General features: G+C 34.4%; 1 protein-coding gene across 2 annotated transcripts in view; it reads right to left on the bottom strand.

Annotated features, from left to right (window-relative positions):
- The window catches only part of LOC106466890 (protein max-like), a 52,260-nt gene that overhangs the window by 21,307 nt on the left and 13,701 nt on the right, over nt 1-17,252 (bottom strand). The window contains exons 2-3 of one of the 2 annotated variants that reach the window (XM_013927201.2): nt 12,933-13,019; nt 8,016-8,123 (exon numbers count right to left, since the gene is read on the bottom strand). In XM_013927201.2, coding sequence (XP_013782655.1) covers nt 8,016-8,123; nt 12,933-13,019 — 195 coding nt within the window. The remainder of the gene's footprint in view (nt 1-8,015; nt 8,124-12,932; nt 13,020-17,252) is intronic. The other variant, XM_013927207.2, reaches the window with a different exon arrangement.

Raw genomic sequence — 17,252 nt, 5'->3', positions numbered from 1 at the left:
TTCCACCAGTGTAAAGGGGCAATTATAATCATAGAGACGATCAGCCTGAAAGGAAAGAGGCGATTGCTCTGCCCGAGACTTGATGGCCAAGAAGGCAGGGGAAGAAACAGAAGTCCTAGAAGCACGAGAAAAGCTGTGGCTGAGAGCATAAGCAATGCTCTGGACATCAGCAACTTCCTGGCCATTGGAAAGCAAGATGGAAAGGGGATGGGAAGCATACCTCCCAGTGAATTTCCGAATCTTGTCCCATACAGTTTTGGAACTGATGGTAGAAGAGATGCTAGTAGTGAGCTTAATCCAAGACTCCTTTTGGCTTTGACGTCGAACCTGCCGGGCATGGGCACGAGCCTGCTGATAAACAATGCGGTTAGAAAGAGACGGATACTGTCGGAAGGTATCCCAAACCCTGAGCCTTCTGGCATGCAGGACTCCACCATGGACGAGGAGACTATGGAAAACGTGTCAAGGTCTTAGGAATAAAATGAGCAGCTACTTGGACAATACAGTCAGTCACTGCAACCACACAATCGTCTATTGATGGCAGACAGACAAAGGCAGGATCAAGTTCAGAGAGAGAGGTGAAAGATGGCTAGTCAGCCTGGTCCAAGTTCCACTATGGCACTCGGGTCAGGTGGCATCGACCATGGCCAACCTCCCTCATAATGATAGGAAAATGATCACTGCCCCGTGGGTCACTGTCGACCATCCAAGAAGTGAGTAAAAAGTGAAGGGGGGGGGGGGCAAATGGAGAGATCAATGGCCATAAAAGACTTACTAGGTACATGAAAATAAGTATATGTTCAAGTATTGAAGAGAGAAAGGTTGTGATCCGAGAGCATACGCTCTATGAAACGACCCCTCCCATCAATATCAGCACCACCCCAGAGGAAGTTGTGTCCATTAAAGTCTCCCATAAGTAAAATGGGAGATGGCAACTGGTCAACGAGAGCATCAAGGTCCAATTGATCATAAGTCTCCCCAGGAGACACGTAGAGAAAACAAACAGTGATGGCACAACCCAAGGAAACACGGATGGCTACAGCCTCCAAGGATGTATCGAGGGACACGTATAAGGAGGGCATATGCTGATCGACCAGCAGTGCCACCCCTCCGTGCACCCATCCATCACACAACCTATCATTCTGGTACAAAGAAAACTGCCAAAAGATGACTGTATTGGCAGGTTTCAGAAATGTTTCCTGTAAGGAGAGACACACAGGATGATAGGAGTCAATCAAGGCCTTAATGTCATCGAGATTAGAACAAAAACCTTGACGGTTCCACTGTATCAAAGTGACCATTATTATGTAGGTTTAGGAGAACTGGGTGAAGAACCCTTCAGTTTATGACCATACCATTTTTCTTTACTAGATGGAGGTCGATCAACCTCCATGGATCCTGAGGACGTGGTTGAATGATTGTCCAGGATTTAGGGGCCAAAGCAGGACCTGAGCAAAAACCAGAGGCCGGTGCCCGAGGAGGTTGACCCAGACAGTCACTGGAAGGAATAGTAGGGACAGAGATTGGAGTAGCCATAGACCTGTCAACTCTATTATCCATGGATGGCAGAACACCCCTCACAACATGTGAAAAAGACTCGGATGGAGGCACGGAAAGGTCCATCTGCACCCCCACTGTAGCAGTGTAGCTTGGTGCAGTGGCATATGTCCGAGATGGAGTAGGGTACAATAGCTTCAGAGCCTCTGGATAAGAAATGTTGTGAACAGTCTTCAAATGCTGTACCTCTTTCTCCTCTACCTCAATTAGACCTAAAGTAAGAGGGGTGGAAACCACTACAATTAACACAGTGAGGGTCCAGTTTGCATCCATAGGCATTGTGGTCCTTGCCACCACAACAAGCACATGTCACAGAACCACGACAAGATCTTCGAATGACCGAACTGCTGGCTCTGAAAACATCGGAGAGGGTTGGGAATATAGGGCCATACCTTACAGTTCAAATAACCTGCCTTTACAGGTAGACATGGTGATGAAAACGTCAAAATAAGAAATGAGGTCAGCACCATAATACCATCCTGACGAGTGGAGATTCTTCGAACTGCTGAAACTCCTTGGCTGGAGAAACCAGCAAGGATCTCTGACTCAGGGATAGACTTTAAGTCCCTCTCGACAATAACTCCTCGTGAGGAATTCAAAGAAGTGTAGGGAGTAACCTCAATGGGTATATCTCCAATGGCCTTTGAATTCAAGAGAAGTTCACTGTGCTTAGCTCCGGATGTTGGAGTTCACTGTGCTTAGCTGTGGATGTTTCAAACAAGATGTCTCCAGAATGGAGCTTCTTCACTGACTTTGGAAAACCAGCAAGCCCCTCTAAGCCATTCTGAATAAAAAAAGGGAGACATTTACCCTAAAGATATATCGGATAGTGAATGCAAGATTAGAAAGTGAGGTAAAGGTCCACCATGTGGAGACTGCTGTTCAGAGTCTTCTAGGCATGGTCGTTTACTGATTAGAAGAGATTTTACACTTTTTTTATTTGGATTGGGGGGATCCATAATAAAGGAGAAAAAATCAGTGCCACTGACTCCACCCACCATGGAGTCCTACAAGGGGATGCATTACAATGTCAAACAAGGACACTGCAGCAATGCCAGGGTTTCGTGAGCACTATACCCAAACACCAGCATCAGACATGATGTCCACAACACCTGTTGTGAATGCCCAACACTGGAACTCAGTTGACCTTAGCCTGAATGAACCAGCCGATTGACCGTGGGGGCACCCCAAGACTACCCGTCTACAGGTATTCAAGGCCAAAGTGGTGTGTTGCCGTGCCCCAGACACCACTCAACCATCAGGATCCTCTCCTCCCCTTCACGGGTCGCCACACACAGCAAACATGTGGATGGATGTTTAGATCCCAGAGGAGGTAACTGAAAATACAAAACCATCCCTGGGAGGTCCCCTCACCATGTACAGGAATCCATGTCAAGGGGAAGGCAGAAGGATGAATGTAGGTGCTCAACATTGAAACCAAGTGGAAAGCGACCATCCAGAATGAATGGGTGTGCTCCAAGATGAAAACAAAGCGCATGTACAAGTTACCGCACTACATCTGGAACAGGTATGATCTTCGCCCTTGAAACAGGAAATTAATCTGATGCCGATAGAAAAAAAGAATGTTCACAAGTGCAATTTGTTCAGGAAGGTGCAATTAATAGTAAAATATAAACTGAATAAACCTATGAAGATACCCAACCTCTCCCGAACAGATGAGGTTCCATAACCTGTCCTCGGCATTAGGATGTTAAATAAACCTATGTAGATACCCAACCTCTCCCGAACAGACGAAGTTCCATAACCTGTCCTTGGCATTAGGATGTTGAGGATAAAAACAACTATAGTGCAACATAAACATAGTGACTAGGGCATGTGGACTGTGTTACATATACTCATCAACCCTAACCATATGTAAACAGTGTCATATGTCAAGCAACCGGAATTACAAAGAGGAAGTCAGCAGTCAGTTGAAACTGAACTAACTCCCAAAACCACTGTAGGAGCAAAAAAGTACAGCAAATCGAACCTGGGATTATGGAGTCATGGCATTGCCTCAACTCAACCATAAAAACAGGGCAATATTTGCAACCAGTATTACAAATGTACATCCCACTGCTGGTATTACAAGGCAAATGAAGTCCCCCAAACTTAATTGTAGGAGCAGAGAAAGATCCTCCTGCAAATGGAATTAATGAGAGAAGGAGTCTCTACTGCACACAACCATAGGAACAGGGCGATGTCATCCCAAAACTGGTATTACTAGGAGGATCCCACATAGGCTGGTTCTGCTCGAACCAACAGTTGTTCACCTGGGAAAAAGCATCCATAGGAAATGTAAGGAGGGAAAACAGCTTGCCCTCTTCTCACCGAGTCAAAAATCATGAGGATGTATGCTAAATTAAAATTCTACAATTCACTCACGAGGAAGCCTCCATGGTCCACTACCCCAGTAACTGGGAGGGACTCCTTTTCTCCACTGGAATATAAAAGGGGAGAAGTAAATGCAGTGGGGAGTCTGGAGGACTGTCACACAGAGAAAGTGCAATGTGAAACCCTATTTCGAAAAGCGCACCTACCCCAATTTATTCAATCAAAGATCTGCTTTACATATGAAGTCCATTGACAGTGACCATTGAGTGAAACTTGCTGATATCTAGAAACATTTATACACCAGAGGGTATGCCACCAGTGGTCTTATGGAACACCCCATCTCTAAAGTAAGCATTATAGTGCAATCAGTAAATAGTATGGGTTTAAGACAAAGCATATCTGACCAGGCAACATCTGCAACAGAATGGGATCCCATTATCAGTGGGAATAAAAAAGAAACAAAGAAAGAGAGGATATCTAAAAAAAGAAACATAAATGAAAGGAAGTGATAATACTTAGCCCAATCAAAGGTGAACAGACATCTCTAGAATTGCCATGAGAGCAAGACGATATCCACCTGAGGAAGATACAGCCAAATCGTGCAGATAATGAGTAGCAAATGTATTGAGAGTAATCCATATTACAGCCTGAATGATCTTCTCTAACAGATGGTGAAGGTAAGCAGCCCAAAACATGGTGAGATGACAAATTTGATGAGAAAAAATGTTGTGGAGACTGCAACCTTCCATGGATAAGTCTGAATACACCAGCCTAACGAGTTGAAGAACCCAACCAGTGAGTGTGACAGAGAATAGAGCACAGGAACTGGAAAGGTTTCAGGGAATAAAAATTTGAGAACATAAGCTCTGAAAGGAGGCAGTACGTGCCACATAACACCATAAGGAGCTAACCAGACAAAGAAGCTGATCAGGATCAGAATGAGAGAACAGGTGGGAGATGGAAGGTAAGGAAATGGGTGTGCCTACATGGGCAGCCTTGGTTTTAGAGAGAAAGGACTGGTTGGGATATAGGATGATATAAGAGGAAGGGGAAGACAAAACCTTATGAAACTAGAGAAACAGAAAGTGTTCGACAAAGCCATCTGATAGCTAGACATGGTCAAAGTGGACATACCTTTGTCAAACAATCAGATGAGGAATGGAGAGATGGGAAGGATGGAAACCACATTGAAGAGACCAAAGGCAAAAGATAGACCATCACCTTTGGTAAATGGACAAAGGTCTGATGGAATGGGAAAGGAAAGTTGCAACACATGGAGCTAGTACCTGGTCTGAAGCAATGGACCTGACAAAAACCATTCATGAAGACAGAATGTGGTGACATCTGCATGAACAACGTCCGATCGAGGTTGATTGAGTAGAGACCAACACAGAGGTAAGGTAGAGGAGGTTGTACAAGTAAAGGTCGACACAGTGGGAACCATTGTTGAGCCAGCTAATATGAAGCCACCATTAGGGCCAGACACATGTTTGGATCATGGATAGAACTCTAGAGAAGAGTCAAATAAGAGAGTAAACATAGATGTGAAAACCCCTCCAATCTTGACTGAACATGCCCACCCCTAGAGTTAGTAGACGTGGAATGAGAGACCAAGAAGGAGGAGGTTTGGTGTACCAGTGAGTGGTAAAGGCATATATGAGGTGTCCATAGTCGATACATTGAATCATGAATTCATATAAAGTTCTCTTATAATTCAGGAACAGGGAACAAAAGCAAAAAACATTGTTGAAACAAATGAATGCAAACACAGTAAAATAAAACTGTTGGAAAAACAAAGTGAAATGACAAAGAAACACAATCATAAGGGGAGATGAGAAAAACACATGTCTAAACAATGTAGTGCCAATTGAGAAAGTGATGATTAAATGGGAATAGCAGAGGAAGTTAGCTGTGCCAATATAGGTAGTGGAATACTATTGGTGGAGAGTAATCACATGCTATGTACATGCTCAATAGTGGCAAGAAATTGGTTAGGTATATAGACTGGTGCTTTGAAAATTTTTTGCAGTAATGCTTAGAGGGCAGAAAGAAGATCGAGACAGCTTTTTGTATTGGAATTAATGTTTATTATAATTCCAAATTTACTTAGTGTATCTTTACAAAATCTGGTAAGCTTTTAGTAAAAACAGGTCAAGTTACAGTAAACAAAGTATTGAATTCCAAAATGCATAAGGAGTTTGCATACATACCTTGCTGAGAAAATTTGTTTTCATTTATGTCTTCAAATCTAACCACACAAGTTTATAATTTTTTACATTTTAGTTACTTTTATAGCAATAAATAGAAATTATACATAAAAACCAAGAAATTCAGTACTTACATCTGGCCTCCTTTATTTATTCTTGGGCTCTGACAAAACTTAATCCTACTTTTTTTTTTGTAATAGTGGTAGTAGTATATAAAATTATTTCAAATATGCAATCAGGAGCAAAATATCATATGTAAAACATAATGACCTAAGACTATTATAATTCAACTGACTTTCTAACTAAGCTACAGGTATATTAAAATAATTCCCTTACCTTGTTGAAGTGACCTTGATGATAGCAACAATGACTGTACGCTGAATAATTAAAAACCTATTAAGAGAACAAGCTAGCCTTATATGAAAATTAGTAAATTAAAATATTCTCTTTTTATTGATTATAAACAATCCAATACCAAATATTATGTTAAAAAGATACGACCTTTTTTGAAAGATGGATGTGATAGGAAGGCATGGCAAATGGATTTGACTTTCTGGTTTATACCTCCATAAAGAATATAATATCAGATAATGTCTTAGCAGCATCTACACTATAAATTTGTAATTCATAGCAAACAAGTACCATGTGATATGAAGAAGTGAAAATTGGGAATTTTAAATATTTCCTTTTGAAATTAAGATATTAAAAACACATATACCATTAAAATTTGATTTATAAACTACATTTTGATGCCAAGCTAACTAATATAACTTGATAATAAAGCAATTTAAATTTGGAATGCAACTCTGCAAAAGTCATGAAATGCTCACTTTGACACCCACCCATGAACACAAGGTTAATGTAAACTTTGGTGTAATCAAACTCAAATTGCTAAAAAAAAAAACGTTAGTCAACTTCACTTTAAAATGTCTAGATGCTTGCATTCAACACACCAAATGTGAATGAAATCTACCTTAATTCCGAAAAAGTTTAGACAACATATGTAGCAACTCAGTGATTTAATGCTATCAAATAATGTTACGTAATTCCTAAAATACATGATAAAAGATGTACTTTTATGTCTCTTTTTGCAAAGTAATTTTATAGTTCTGATGGAAAATCTAATCAAAGTACAGAAAATGTGATATAATTACAAACCTGAAATAAAGTGCTCCTTACCTATGTAACGTTAAAAAAAAATTAAGTATCATTTATTAAATTTGTTAAGAGAAATACTTGTTAAACCTTTGAAAACAAAGCAATACAAAAAAACATATGCTAGAATTAGTTCTATAGAAATCTTTAAGTACATTTACAAAGAGATTTTATATTCTTGTGAGAATTTTCAATGGGAAGCTAAAAACAGTGTAAATGCTTAAATTTTAGCATATATAATCCAAGGATGAAGACACATTATTTCATTCTAAAAGGTTTGAATTTTTCATTCAGTTTCCAGCAAGGCTTTTCAAATGAGTGAAAACTTGGCCCCATATTCAAAATCATATTTGTGCATTCATTGTCACGATTTCATAATCATGTAATAAAACAATCAAAAAAAGGCGTGTTTTACAACAGTAGAAAATGTGCAGTCTTTCAGAAAGCTGAAGAAATGTAGATAAAAAGATTCTGGAATCTATGGTTAATTTTGTATTTCTTGTTTTTTAGCTCAGGTCCTTACTTTAGCCCTTGATAAAATTCTACAAATATATCTTGTGGTTAACTTGAGCTACCACCTACATACAGTGTATTTGTCATTTTAATTTTACAAACAAAAACATTAATTTTGCAACACAAGTCTGTTCTTTATAAACACCCAAGGAGTTTTGAAGCAATATGGTTTTAATAAGGTTTGACAGAGAAGACAGATGAAAATATACAATAAAATGAAAGACTGAAAAAAGTTCACTGTACAAATACCTTTTCTCCTCGTAGAGATGGCACTGCATCTCTCAAGCTGCTGAAACTATCTTTTATATGATCTCGTCTTTTTCTTTCAAGTGCATTGTGATGAGCTCTTTTTTCTGCCTGAAATAATATTTTCATAAAATAAAATCAGTTTTTCTCGTGAAGGAAAAAATATATTAAGATTATAGCCATTGTCAAACATGTTAAAGCTGAAAAGCTTTAATAAATTCATTGCACTTATAGATATGAACACAAAAAACAACTTATTTATATAAAAAAAACATTAATTCACACCCCATGTTTTAAGACTATTTGAGATGTGCATTACACTAATTCCTCACTATTAACCCACTTTAACACTGACAAATGACTACCAAGATTCCCAATCATAACCCTCCTCCAAATAAACTTAGTAATTATAAAAATGCAATTAGAATTTAATTACATTAGATTATCTAAGTTTAAATTGGTTAAATTATATTTTTATTCATTACTAAGTTTTAAATAAAACTAACTTCTTACATGTTTGGTATTTATACATTAACCCTTTAGGCACTTTTTTTTTTTTGTTTGTTTAAGTATATTCATGTCTAATTAGATCTAGTGTACCTCAAACAATTTTAAATAGCCCAAGACATACGTATGGAAAAAATTCTTCAGCACAACCAGAAGATTGAAGTGATGCAAATAATTAGACCTAATTTGCATATCAGATGTCACTTCCAATATGGCCACCATATTTTTAAAATTTGTAGTTTTTTACTTCTGATTTGACACAATCACTTAATTTCACCAAAAAACAGTTGCAAGTTATTATTTTTTACCCTTTGCTATGTTGCATTTATTGTTCAGAAGCCCTTTGAATAAGCAATTTTTGTCATCTTTAGGCCAGTTTTTTGAAATAATAAAACAATTATATGTGATCAGTTTCTCTTTCCTCATAAACACAGGACTGTCACCTTTCCCGAGAGGTAAGACAGTAGGTTTCAAAGCTGTCAGCATGCTACAACAGTTCACATTCATTGTACTACAGACCTGTGTCCTTATTAAACAGTTCCTTAGCCAAAGACACATTAGTGTAATAACTGTCTATATACAGTTCATGCCCTTCATCAATGTATGGTGCCATCATATTCTAAACAACCCTATGAGTGACTGATACATCACCATCCTCATTTGAAAACATATGACTGAAAATGTTCATAACTCACCACCAACCTCCACCGATCATTATTTGCATCATGAAGTTCATGTCTAGCTTGTTTACCATGAAAAAGTCAATCATGACCATATGCATGTTTAGTTGTACACCCATCTGCACTGGCAAGTGGTACATTATTATGTCCTGCACCATATCTATGAGGCTTCCCTTGAATTCTACCTTAATATTTAGCCCTTTTAGAAATGGGAATCTTGTAAGCAATATCACTGTCACCATCATCAGTTGCTCCAACAGGCTCAGCTCTGGCATTATTACTATAACTATCCACATCAGTATCAGTCATCTCACCCTCAAAATCATCATATAATTCAGGTTCAAACCCAGAATCACCATCAGCTTGTACAAGTTCAATTGCCTCTTCAAGTGTGATAACAATGGAGCCATTTGATGCCATTTTCTCATAAAATTAAACAAATTTCAACTGCAAATATTACCAATTTTTTTTTTAATAGCAACATACACCACGATGGATATGAACTGGCAGCCAAGATCTTCATCTATGTAGATTAGGCTTTGTCTACTAATTGTGTGTGTTTGATTTGCATTTCTAGCAGAAAACTCCCTACATGTTATGGGGTCACCATATGGCAACAGGTGTGCCAAAAGGATTAAAGTACATGAAACAATTAAAAAATGAGTTAAAGAATTAACACTTTTGAACTAATAGTTGTTTTTGTATTTACATTTCAGAATATATTAGTACTTTAGCAAACAGGAACAAGAAATTTTTTTTTGTAATAAATTAATTAGCAAAAAAATTTAAGAAATAAACATATGTATTAAATATTAAACCAATTTAAAAGTGAAAAACCTTTGAATATGTGGGCTGGAATATATACATAGGACTCATTTTACTAATAAACTAACTCTCTGGTCAAGCTTACTCACTTAAACATTCTTATAAACATTCTTAAATTTCCCACACAAGGATAACCAAAAGACAAAGTAATTCATCACTTATTTTATTTCAACATTATATTTCTACAAAATTGTAAAGTATAAATTTTAAGTGGTCAATAAAATCCTAGAACACATACTGTGAAGTATCAAAACTAGATGACTGTTGATTTACAGATTTAATCCTTATGCACAGATATAAAATTGGAAGATGTGAAAGTACAATAGGTATTTCTATATAAAAACATTCATGCAAATCCCAGTATAGCAATACATCAGTATTATTGTTTATAATTCAAAAAATAAATTTATAAAAAATAATATACACATTTTTGCAGCAGTACAGGTCTAAAATTTCCATACTAAGTCATGACACAACAACAACAAAAAAGGATACAGTTGGTGTATTTAAAGTTATGTAGTGAAAATCATTTATTTGTACCATTTGTTTTTAGCACAAACTCCTTTATATAAGTAAGTTGAGAATAAAGATCAGTATGTATAATAAAATTAAACTTAAAAAATTTGAAATTCACACATTATGAAATTATGGTTGCCAATGCTAATATTTATGCAAGACTTAATTTATTTCTATTTTGAAAGGCACAATACACAAAAATATTACTTCCATTCTTATGTTAAAAGGGGTCTATATATCAGCAACAAAACAGCTATATGGATTATCTTTTTATTTCCCTTGTCAGTTCTATAATTTTCAAAATTAATCACAACTAAAATTTAAAGATTAGATTGTTTATTTATATTTTAGAATACTATTATTAATGTTTCAGCTTGACATATTAATCAAATTCTTTAATGAATTTCAGTCAAAAGTTTACTTTTATGCAGAATAAATTTATTGCAACAGTATCCAAATCCAAATTATATGCTTTAACACAAAAAAAGTCTACTCAAGCTTATCGTGGGCAAACAGGTTTGCTACACTTTACACTCACATTTGATAATACTTTGGTATATTAGAATAGCAACAAGGGTTGTTTTTCTCTTCAGGAAATTGCTCTTAACTGTCAAAATAAGCTAATGATTACCAATTTATCACTGGTAATTTTCAGTGCTTATGTATGATGTCATTGATATTTCTGTATTATATACTTATAGCTGATAAGGTTTCATAATTCCTTCACCATGCTACAGATAAAGAATAATAAAGCAATACAACTCAATCTGTACATACTTTTAATGAAAAATGACAATCTTCAAAACAATGCTTTTCATTTTCCACTTTAGTTAACAATGCTACAGAATATTTTAATTTTACTTAGTACTTATTTAAAAAGTTGCAATACCTCCCCTTACTAAAAATTCTAGGTTCTGTTGCACAATTTGAATTAAATATTCTTATGTAAAAAATAGTAATTAAAACTTGTAAGCTTAACTACTTCAAAAGTGAATATCACTGACTTTTATGTAAGTGATTTAACTAACAATTTTATTTCAAATAATAAAGAACTATTTAAAATGTAATAACCATTTATATCATCAGTGCCACTTCCTGACACACCCAAATTGCTGAACATCTCAAAATTGAACATTTTCCACAAACTTTTCTATGAAACTTTTTCAAACTGCAAGAAAAATTTTAGTAGTTTGCTACAAATATGAATCTTCATTACTAAACAAATTCAATTAATATTATACATCATGCACATGCTGGTACTTAAATGCCCACCACTAAATTCTTCCTTGTGCATAAACACTGAGTTAAGAATAATTGCTAAATAAGTATTTAACATGCAAAGATCTGGGAGGAGAATTGACTGACAGGGGCTTGAAGCCTTTATTGATAAATTTATAAAGTATTCGCTTAGATTAAGCCAAGGATCCTGGAACTATTCCACAGTGATTCTAAATACATGCAACTTTTCACATTTATTTCAGATCATAAGAAACTAGATGTTATGAAATTGCAAACAAAAAAAGAAAATGCATAAATAATTGGTAAGACTACCAATTTCATAGCAAAAATAAGCATATGTAAGCTCTTGTTAAAAATATACAAATTTATATGCAAAATTAAATAACTACAAATAAGCCACATGGTAAAACTGCACAACCTATATGCATACCACACAGAATGTTTTGGGGTTTGGCAATTATTGCAGTACTAGATGTAATTTTCCTTGACAGTTTAAGGTTGTTGTTGTTTTTTTGGGGGGAAGGATATTTGCATGCAGTGACCCTATTGGTGATGTCCATAATAATCCTACAAAAAATAAAAATGCATATCTCCTTTAATTAGCAAAAGCCCAAGGAAATGCATGTATCAAAGTTTTCAATCAAGTACAAACCTCATCAATTGTTCACAAATTTCTGAAGCAGAACATGTAGCTACATCAATTTTTTGGAATGTATTGCAAGTCAAGTAAGTGTCAGCATTCTTTCACAGCAAGCAATAACTATGTGTACTATTTTTGTTAAGACTTATATCAAACTTAAGCAAGTATAGACAGAGAGCTCCAATTGCAGTAAATGCATAACATTTTCAGAAAATCTTACAAATATATTTTTCAGAATGAATTTAAACTTCAGTGACTGCAAATTTCAGAGTATATTACATTAATTACAGGTATTAAAATACAACTGTAAGCAAACTTTCAAACCATACACAGGCATCAACACATTTTCTTACAAAACTATTACAACTACAGATATTAGAATGACGCAACCTTAACCAACTATCTGAACACTTTCAAAAGAGGACTATATGCACATAATATTTGTTAGAATGAGTCAAAAATTAAGCACAAATCAGCACACTTCCAGAGCAGGTTTCAGGACAAAAATCCAACCTGGCTAGGAAACTGGTTGCTTCCATTCTTCAGAGGTCCTCTATCACTCTCATCAGAGAATGGATATCCTTCCTCTGTGTCTTCATCCTAGAACAAAAATTCCAGGGGGGGATTCTAAAAACCCCATAAAGTTGAAAAGTAAAACTGATGACATTCAAACTTTTTTCATATATACATATGGATGCGAGTACTAAGAAAAAAGGTGTATAGAAACAGTTACCTAGTAAATTTTCTTCTACAGGGCATACAATTGTTAATACATTCGAACAGTCACTTTATTTTACTTACTACATAGAACAACTATGTTCGTATTTCATTTGTTAATATAGAACAACTAAACCAACATGGATTATTCACTTTAGGTTTTTCTAGTTCTGAAAAAAACAGATTTATTACCATATTTGCTGGTGTATAAGATGACCCTGGATTTTTTTTTGTAAGTTTAGTGTATTTATTTGAGGTTCATTGTATAGAATGTCAAGAAACTCTGGGATGTTACTTTTGTAAAGACATTCTTTTTAAACTCTCCTAACTAACCTGCACTCTGGGGTAATCAATACAACTACAAGTGGTTTTTTTTATGCTCTTCAAATGCTGCAGACAGCTCATTGCAGCATAACTTAAGTCACAAACATGTAATAAACAACTTTACAAAGTTCTTCATCACAGTTGAACTCCTTATCTATTACAAAAAAATATTAAACGTTAAGATATAGTGATCTACTATAAAAACATGTTTACAAAATTAGTGTATGTTACAGAAACTAACATTTTTTTATATATTAGAAATATTTTAGTATGACAGATGAGATCAATAAATTAAAAAAAAGTAGATTAATTGTAACTAGCATGAGAGATAAACAACTTCAAATTATGAAGAATGAGACAAATGATACAATTACAAATATGTTATTGTAATGCAGTAGGTGGCATGATATCAATGCACTTACTCAAAAAAAGCAAACAAAAGTAAAAGTAACAACATAGTTTTGGTTAAATATGCTATTAACTAAAGAGTTATTCCTGGAACTCTATCGTTGAACCCATGTATAAGATAAGTAGTAAAAATCTGGCATTGTTTTAAGAGTAAAAAGTATCCTTATACACTGCAAAATATGGTAATTAAAAAAAAGAATTTTTTTTCAGTTTGCTAATTCTTGTGTTATTAATTATGGACACCAATGTTCCACTGCATTTAGCTGAAAGAACTGCTAAGATTGGTGTAATTTTTGGGTTCATCTGTAAATATCTACCTTCTTCAAAGTATTTTCATTGATGCAGATGATTTTATACAAACAAATTTATTTCATGGTGGTCCCTAAGTGACATGAAGCCATCAAGACTTTGACTTAACATTCGACTTGATTCAAAGAGGTTATAAAAGCTGAACATGGAAAATATATTGCATAGCCAGTGAATATTGTTGGGAACATAAATTAAAGCAAGTGATTCAAGGTAGGTATCTTATATTTTATATATTATTTGATGGATTTGGTGCTATAGTTATATTTGTTACAAGTACAGGCAGGTACGGTTACATTAGAAAGTTGGGGTGGGGGGTAATCTACACATTTTTAATGGCTAAGGTTTAACTACTACAATAAATATAATCTTAAAGTGTTGTGCAGGTTTAAGTTGTGTATCCATGTGATTATGAGCATGCTTTGTTATTAAATATCACATTTTTCTAAGTTACCTTTACAAATGTCATTTACCACAAAGAAAATGTTAAAATGTTTTCATGTTAAAATTAAAATACTTTTGCGTAAGCCCTAAAAACCTTCTAAATGCATTTCAAACATTTTTTTCACTAAATCCTTATAGTTTATCTGTTATTTTCTCTACCCTATCTCAGAACGGGATCAGTCACTTCGACCAACCTTGTAACCATAAACAAAAAGACCTAAATTCCCCCTTTTTTCTTTCTAGAATGACTTCAAATTGAACATGAAACTAAACTCAAGTAACTCCAAGTTTATAACAGTATACATCTATTTATAATTAAATTTTGTTTTATTGCCCTTTGAACCGTGTCCAACTACTATCCGTGCCATTATAGGTTGTAAATCACTCTGGGAATGTGCAGCTCGTGAAACATTTATATTATATATTTTACCTAATCTTAACAAACCTATAAGGATCCCTATTTTTACATTTTAGTCACTTTTATAATTATACATAAAGAATAAGTATGAAAAACAAGAAATAAAATACTAAACCAATCTTCTTTGTTCTTGCTGTCAGTTTTCGAGGAGAGTTAACACTAATATATTTTTTTAAATACTAATGATAGTAATGCACTTAATTTTTATTTAATTAAATAATGCACCAAAGAATATAGACTAATAACATGCAAAAAAAGTAGACAAATTCACTTAATTCTCAAAATTTTCCTGGCTTTCAAACTATACTACAAGAGGCATTATAAATTCATCCAAGCTAGTCTTTAACTTTTCCATGGGAATGAACCTTGTACTGTGAGTGAAACTGACGATATTCTCTATTCACAATACAACGTTATACAATGCGTCATTTGATAGATGAAAACCTTCACTTTCTATTGGTTATAGGTAATATATAATGAAATGTAAGAGAGAACTATCAATGAATTCTGAAAGAGAGAATGTGCCAGGTGGGTGTGGCAGGAGGAGTCCAATTTTCTATTTGATTGCTCTGTAACCAAACAAAATTGAAGACTATTAAAATTATGGTTTGTCTGAGCAATAACGATTTTATATAGAGTAATTTACATTTAATTTCGTACTTTTGAGAGGTGGTGGAAAAAATGGGTATGATGACATGCTAAGAGAAAATGTGTCAAGTGGGTCAAACGAGTGGAAATTCAGGATTTTTTTAAATATTGCCTTGTAGAATTAAGAACTTAAAACTTGTATACTATTACAATATGGATTATTAGCTAAGATTTTATGCTATTCTAATTGCTATACCATAAACAAAAAGTAGTTTAGTACAATATTGAATGTAAGACACTAAAACCTTGTGTCATGTGCAGTAAAGGATACCTGTGGCAATAGGGTTAAGCAAGTCAAATTGATTCAGTTAATTTTTTTTGAAACTTTTATTAATATCAGCTTAACTTCAGAAACAAACTTATCTAACTGTTATACATGATATAGGTGCCCAATAACCACACTGTCACAAGCAGGCGAAAGCGAACGTCATGACGTTTTTAAGAGTTACATTCAAAATCTAATTAAACTATTTTGTTATCATAATATACAAATAATCTTGGTATCAAATTGTGGTTAATTAATCAACTTTTAGTCATATACATGTTTTAAGTTCTTAATTTTATAAGGAAATTTTTTTTAAAATCCTCAAGATCCCCTAGTATGAGAATTGTGACATTTGCTCTAGATCTTCCCTCTTACCACCCCTCTGAGAAGTACAGAATTTAATATAAATTACTTATATTGTTATTACTCAGGCAAAGCATAAATTTTATAGCCTACAATCTTATTTGTTTATGTAGTCATAAACTAGAAAATCAGACCCACTTGTCACACCCTCTCTTCCACAAATTGTCAATAGTTTGCTCAGATGTTTTATACTATATCATAATATGATATATTTATAACGAATAGAAAGCCAAAGTTTAAATCTATCAAATGACATATTATATTAAGTTGTTTTCTGTACAGAAAATTGTCTATTTTGTCTCCCTTTCAAACTTTATTCCCACATGAAACACATTGATGAGATTAGCTGAATATTCAATGGTTCTTATCACACAAAAAATGTATGATAGTTAAAGGACATTTTTTTTACATATTACTATTCTGTGTCATTAGGTACATTATATAATTAAGTAAATAAATGTAATGTAGTAGTAGTACCATTAATATTAAATAAATGAATATATATATATAGTTAAGTTTTGATCGGTAAGTACTATATTTCTTGTTTTTCATATGTATTCTTTGTTATTATAAAAGCAATTAAAATATAAAAATTAGATGCTTGTTTGGTCAGACTAGGTAAGATAACAAAAAAAAAATCTTCATCAGGTATGCTTGCAAGCAGCTCGTGCCTTACGCAAATATATGTGGTAACTTGAGCTAGGTGTTCACCAAATAACTTACAACTTGTGTGACAGCATTATCAGTTAGACATGGGTCAAAGGGCAATAAAACAAAGTTTAAGTATAAACAGATATAATGTTCGAGCTTTAAGTTATTTAGTTTCTTGTTACAATATGCAGCCATTCTAAAAAAGAAAAAAAGTGTACCTTAAAATTCATTTGTATTTTTTATGGCAGTTAAGAAGCTGGTCAAACTGACTGAATGTTTATAGTTAGGG

This window comes from Limulus polyphemus, unplaced genomic scaffold (assembly GCF_000517525.1).
Source record: "Limulus polyphemus unplaced genomic scaffold, Limulus_polyphemus-2.1.2 Scaffold76, whole genome shotgun sequence".
Taxonomy (NCBI): domain Eukaryota; kingdom Metazoa; phylum Arthropoda; class Merostomata; order Xiphosura; family Limulidae; genus Limulus; species Limulus polyphemus.
Note: the sequence above shows the minus strand (reverse complement) of the source record. Positions and strands in the feature narration are given on the sequence as shown.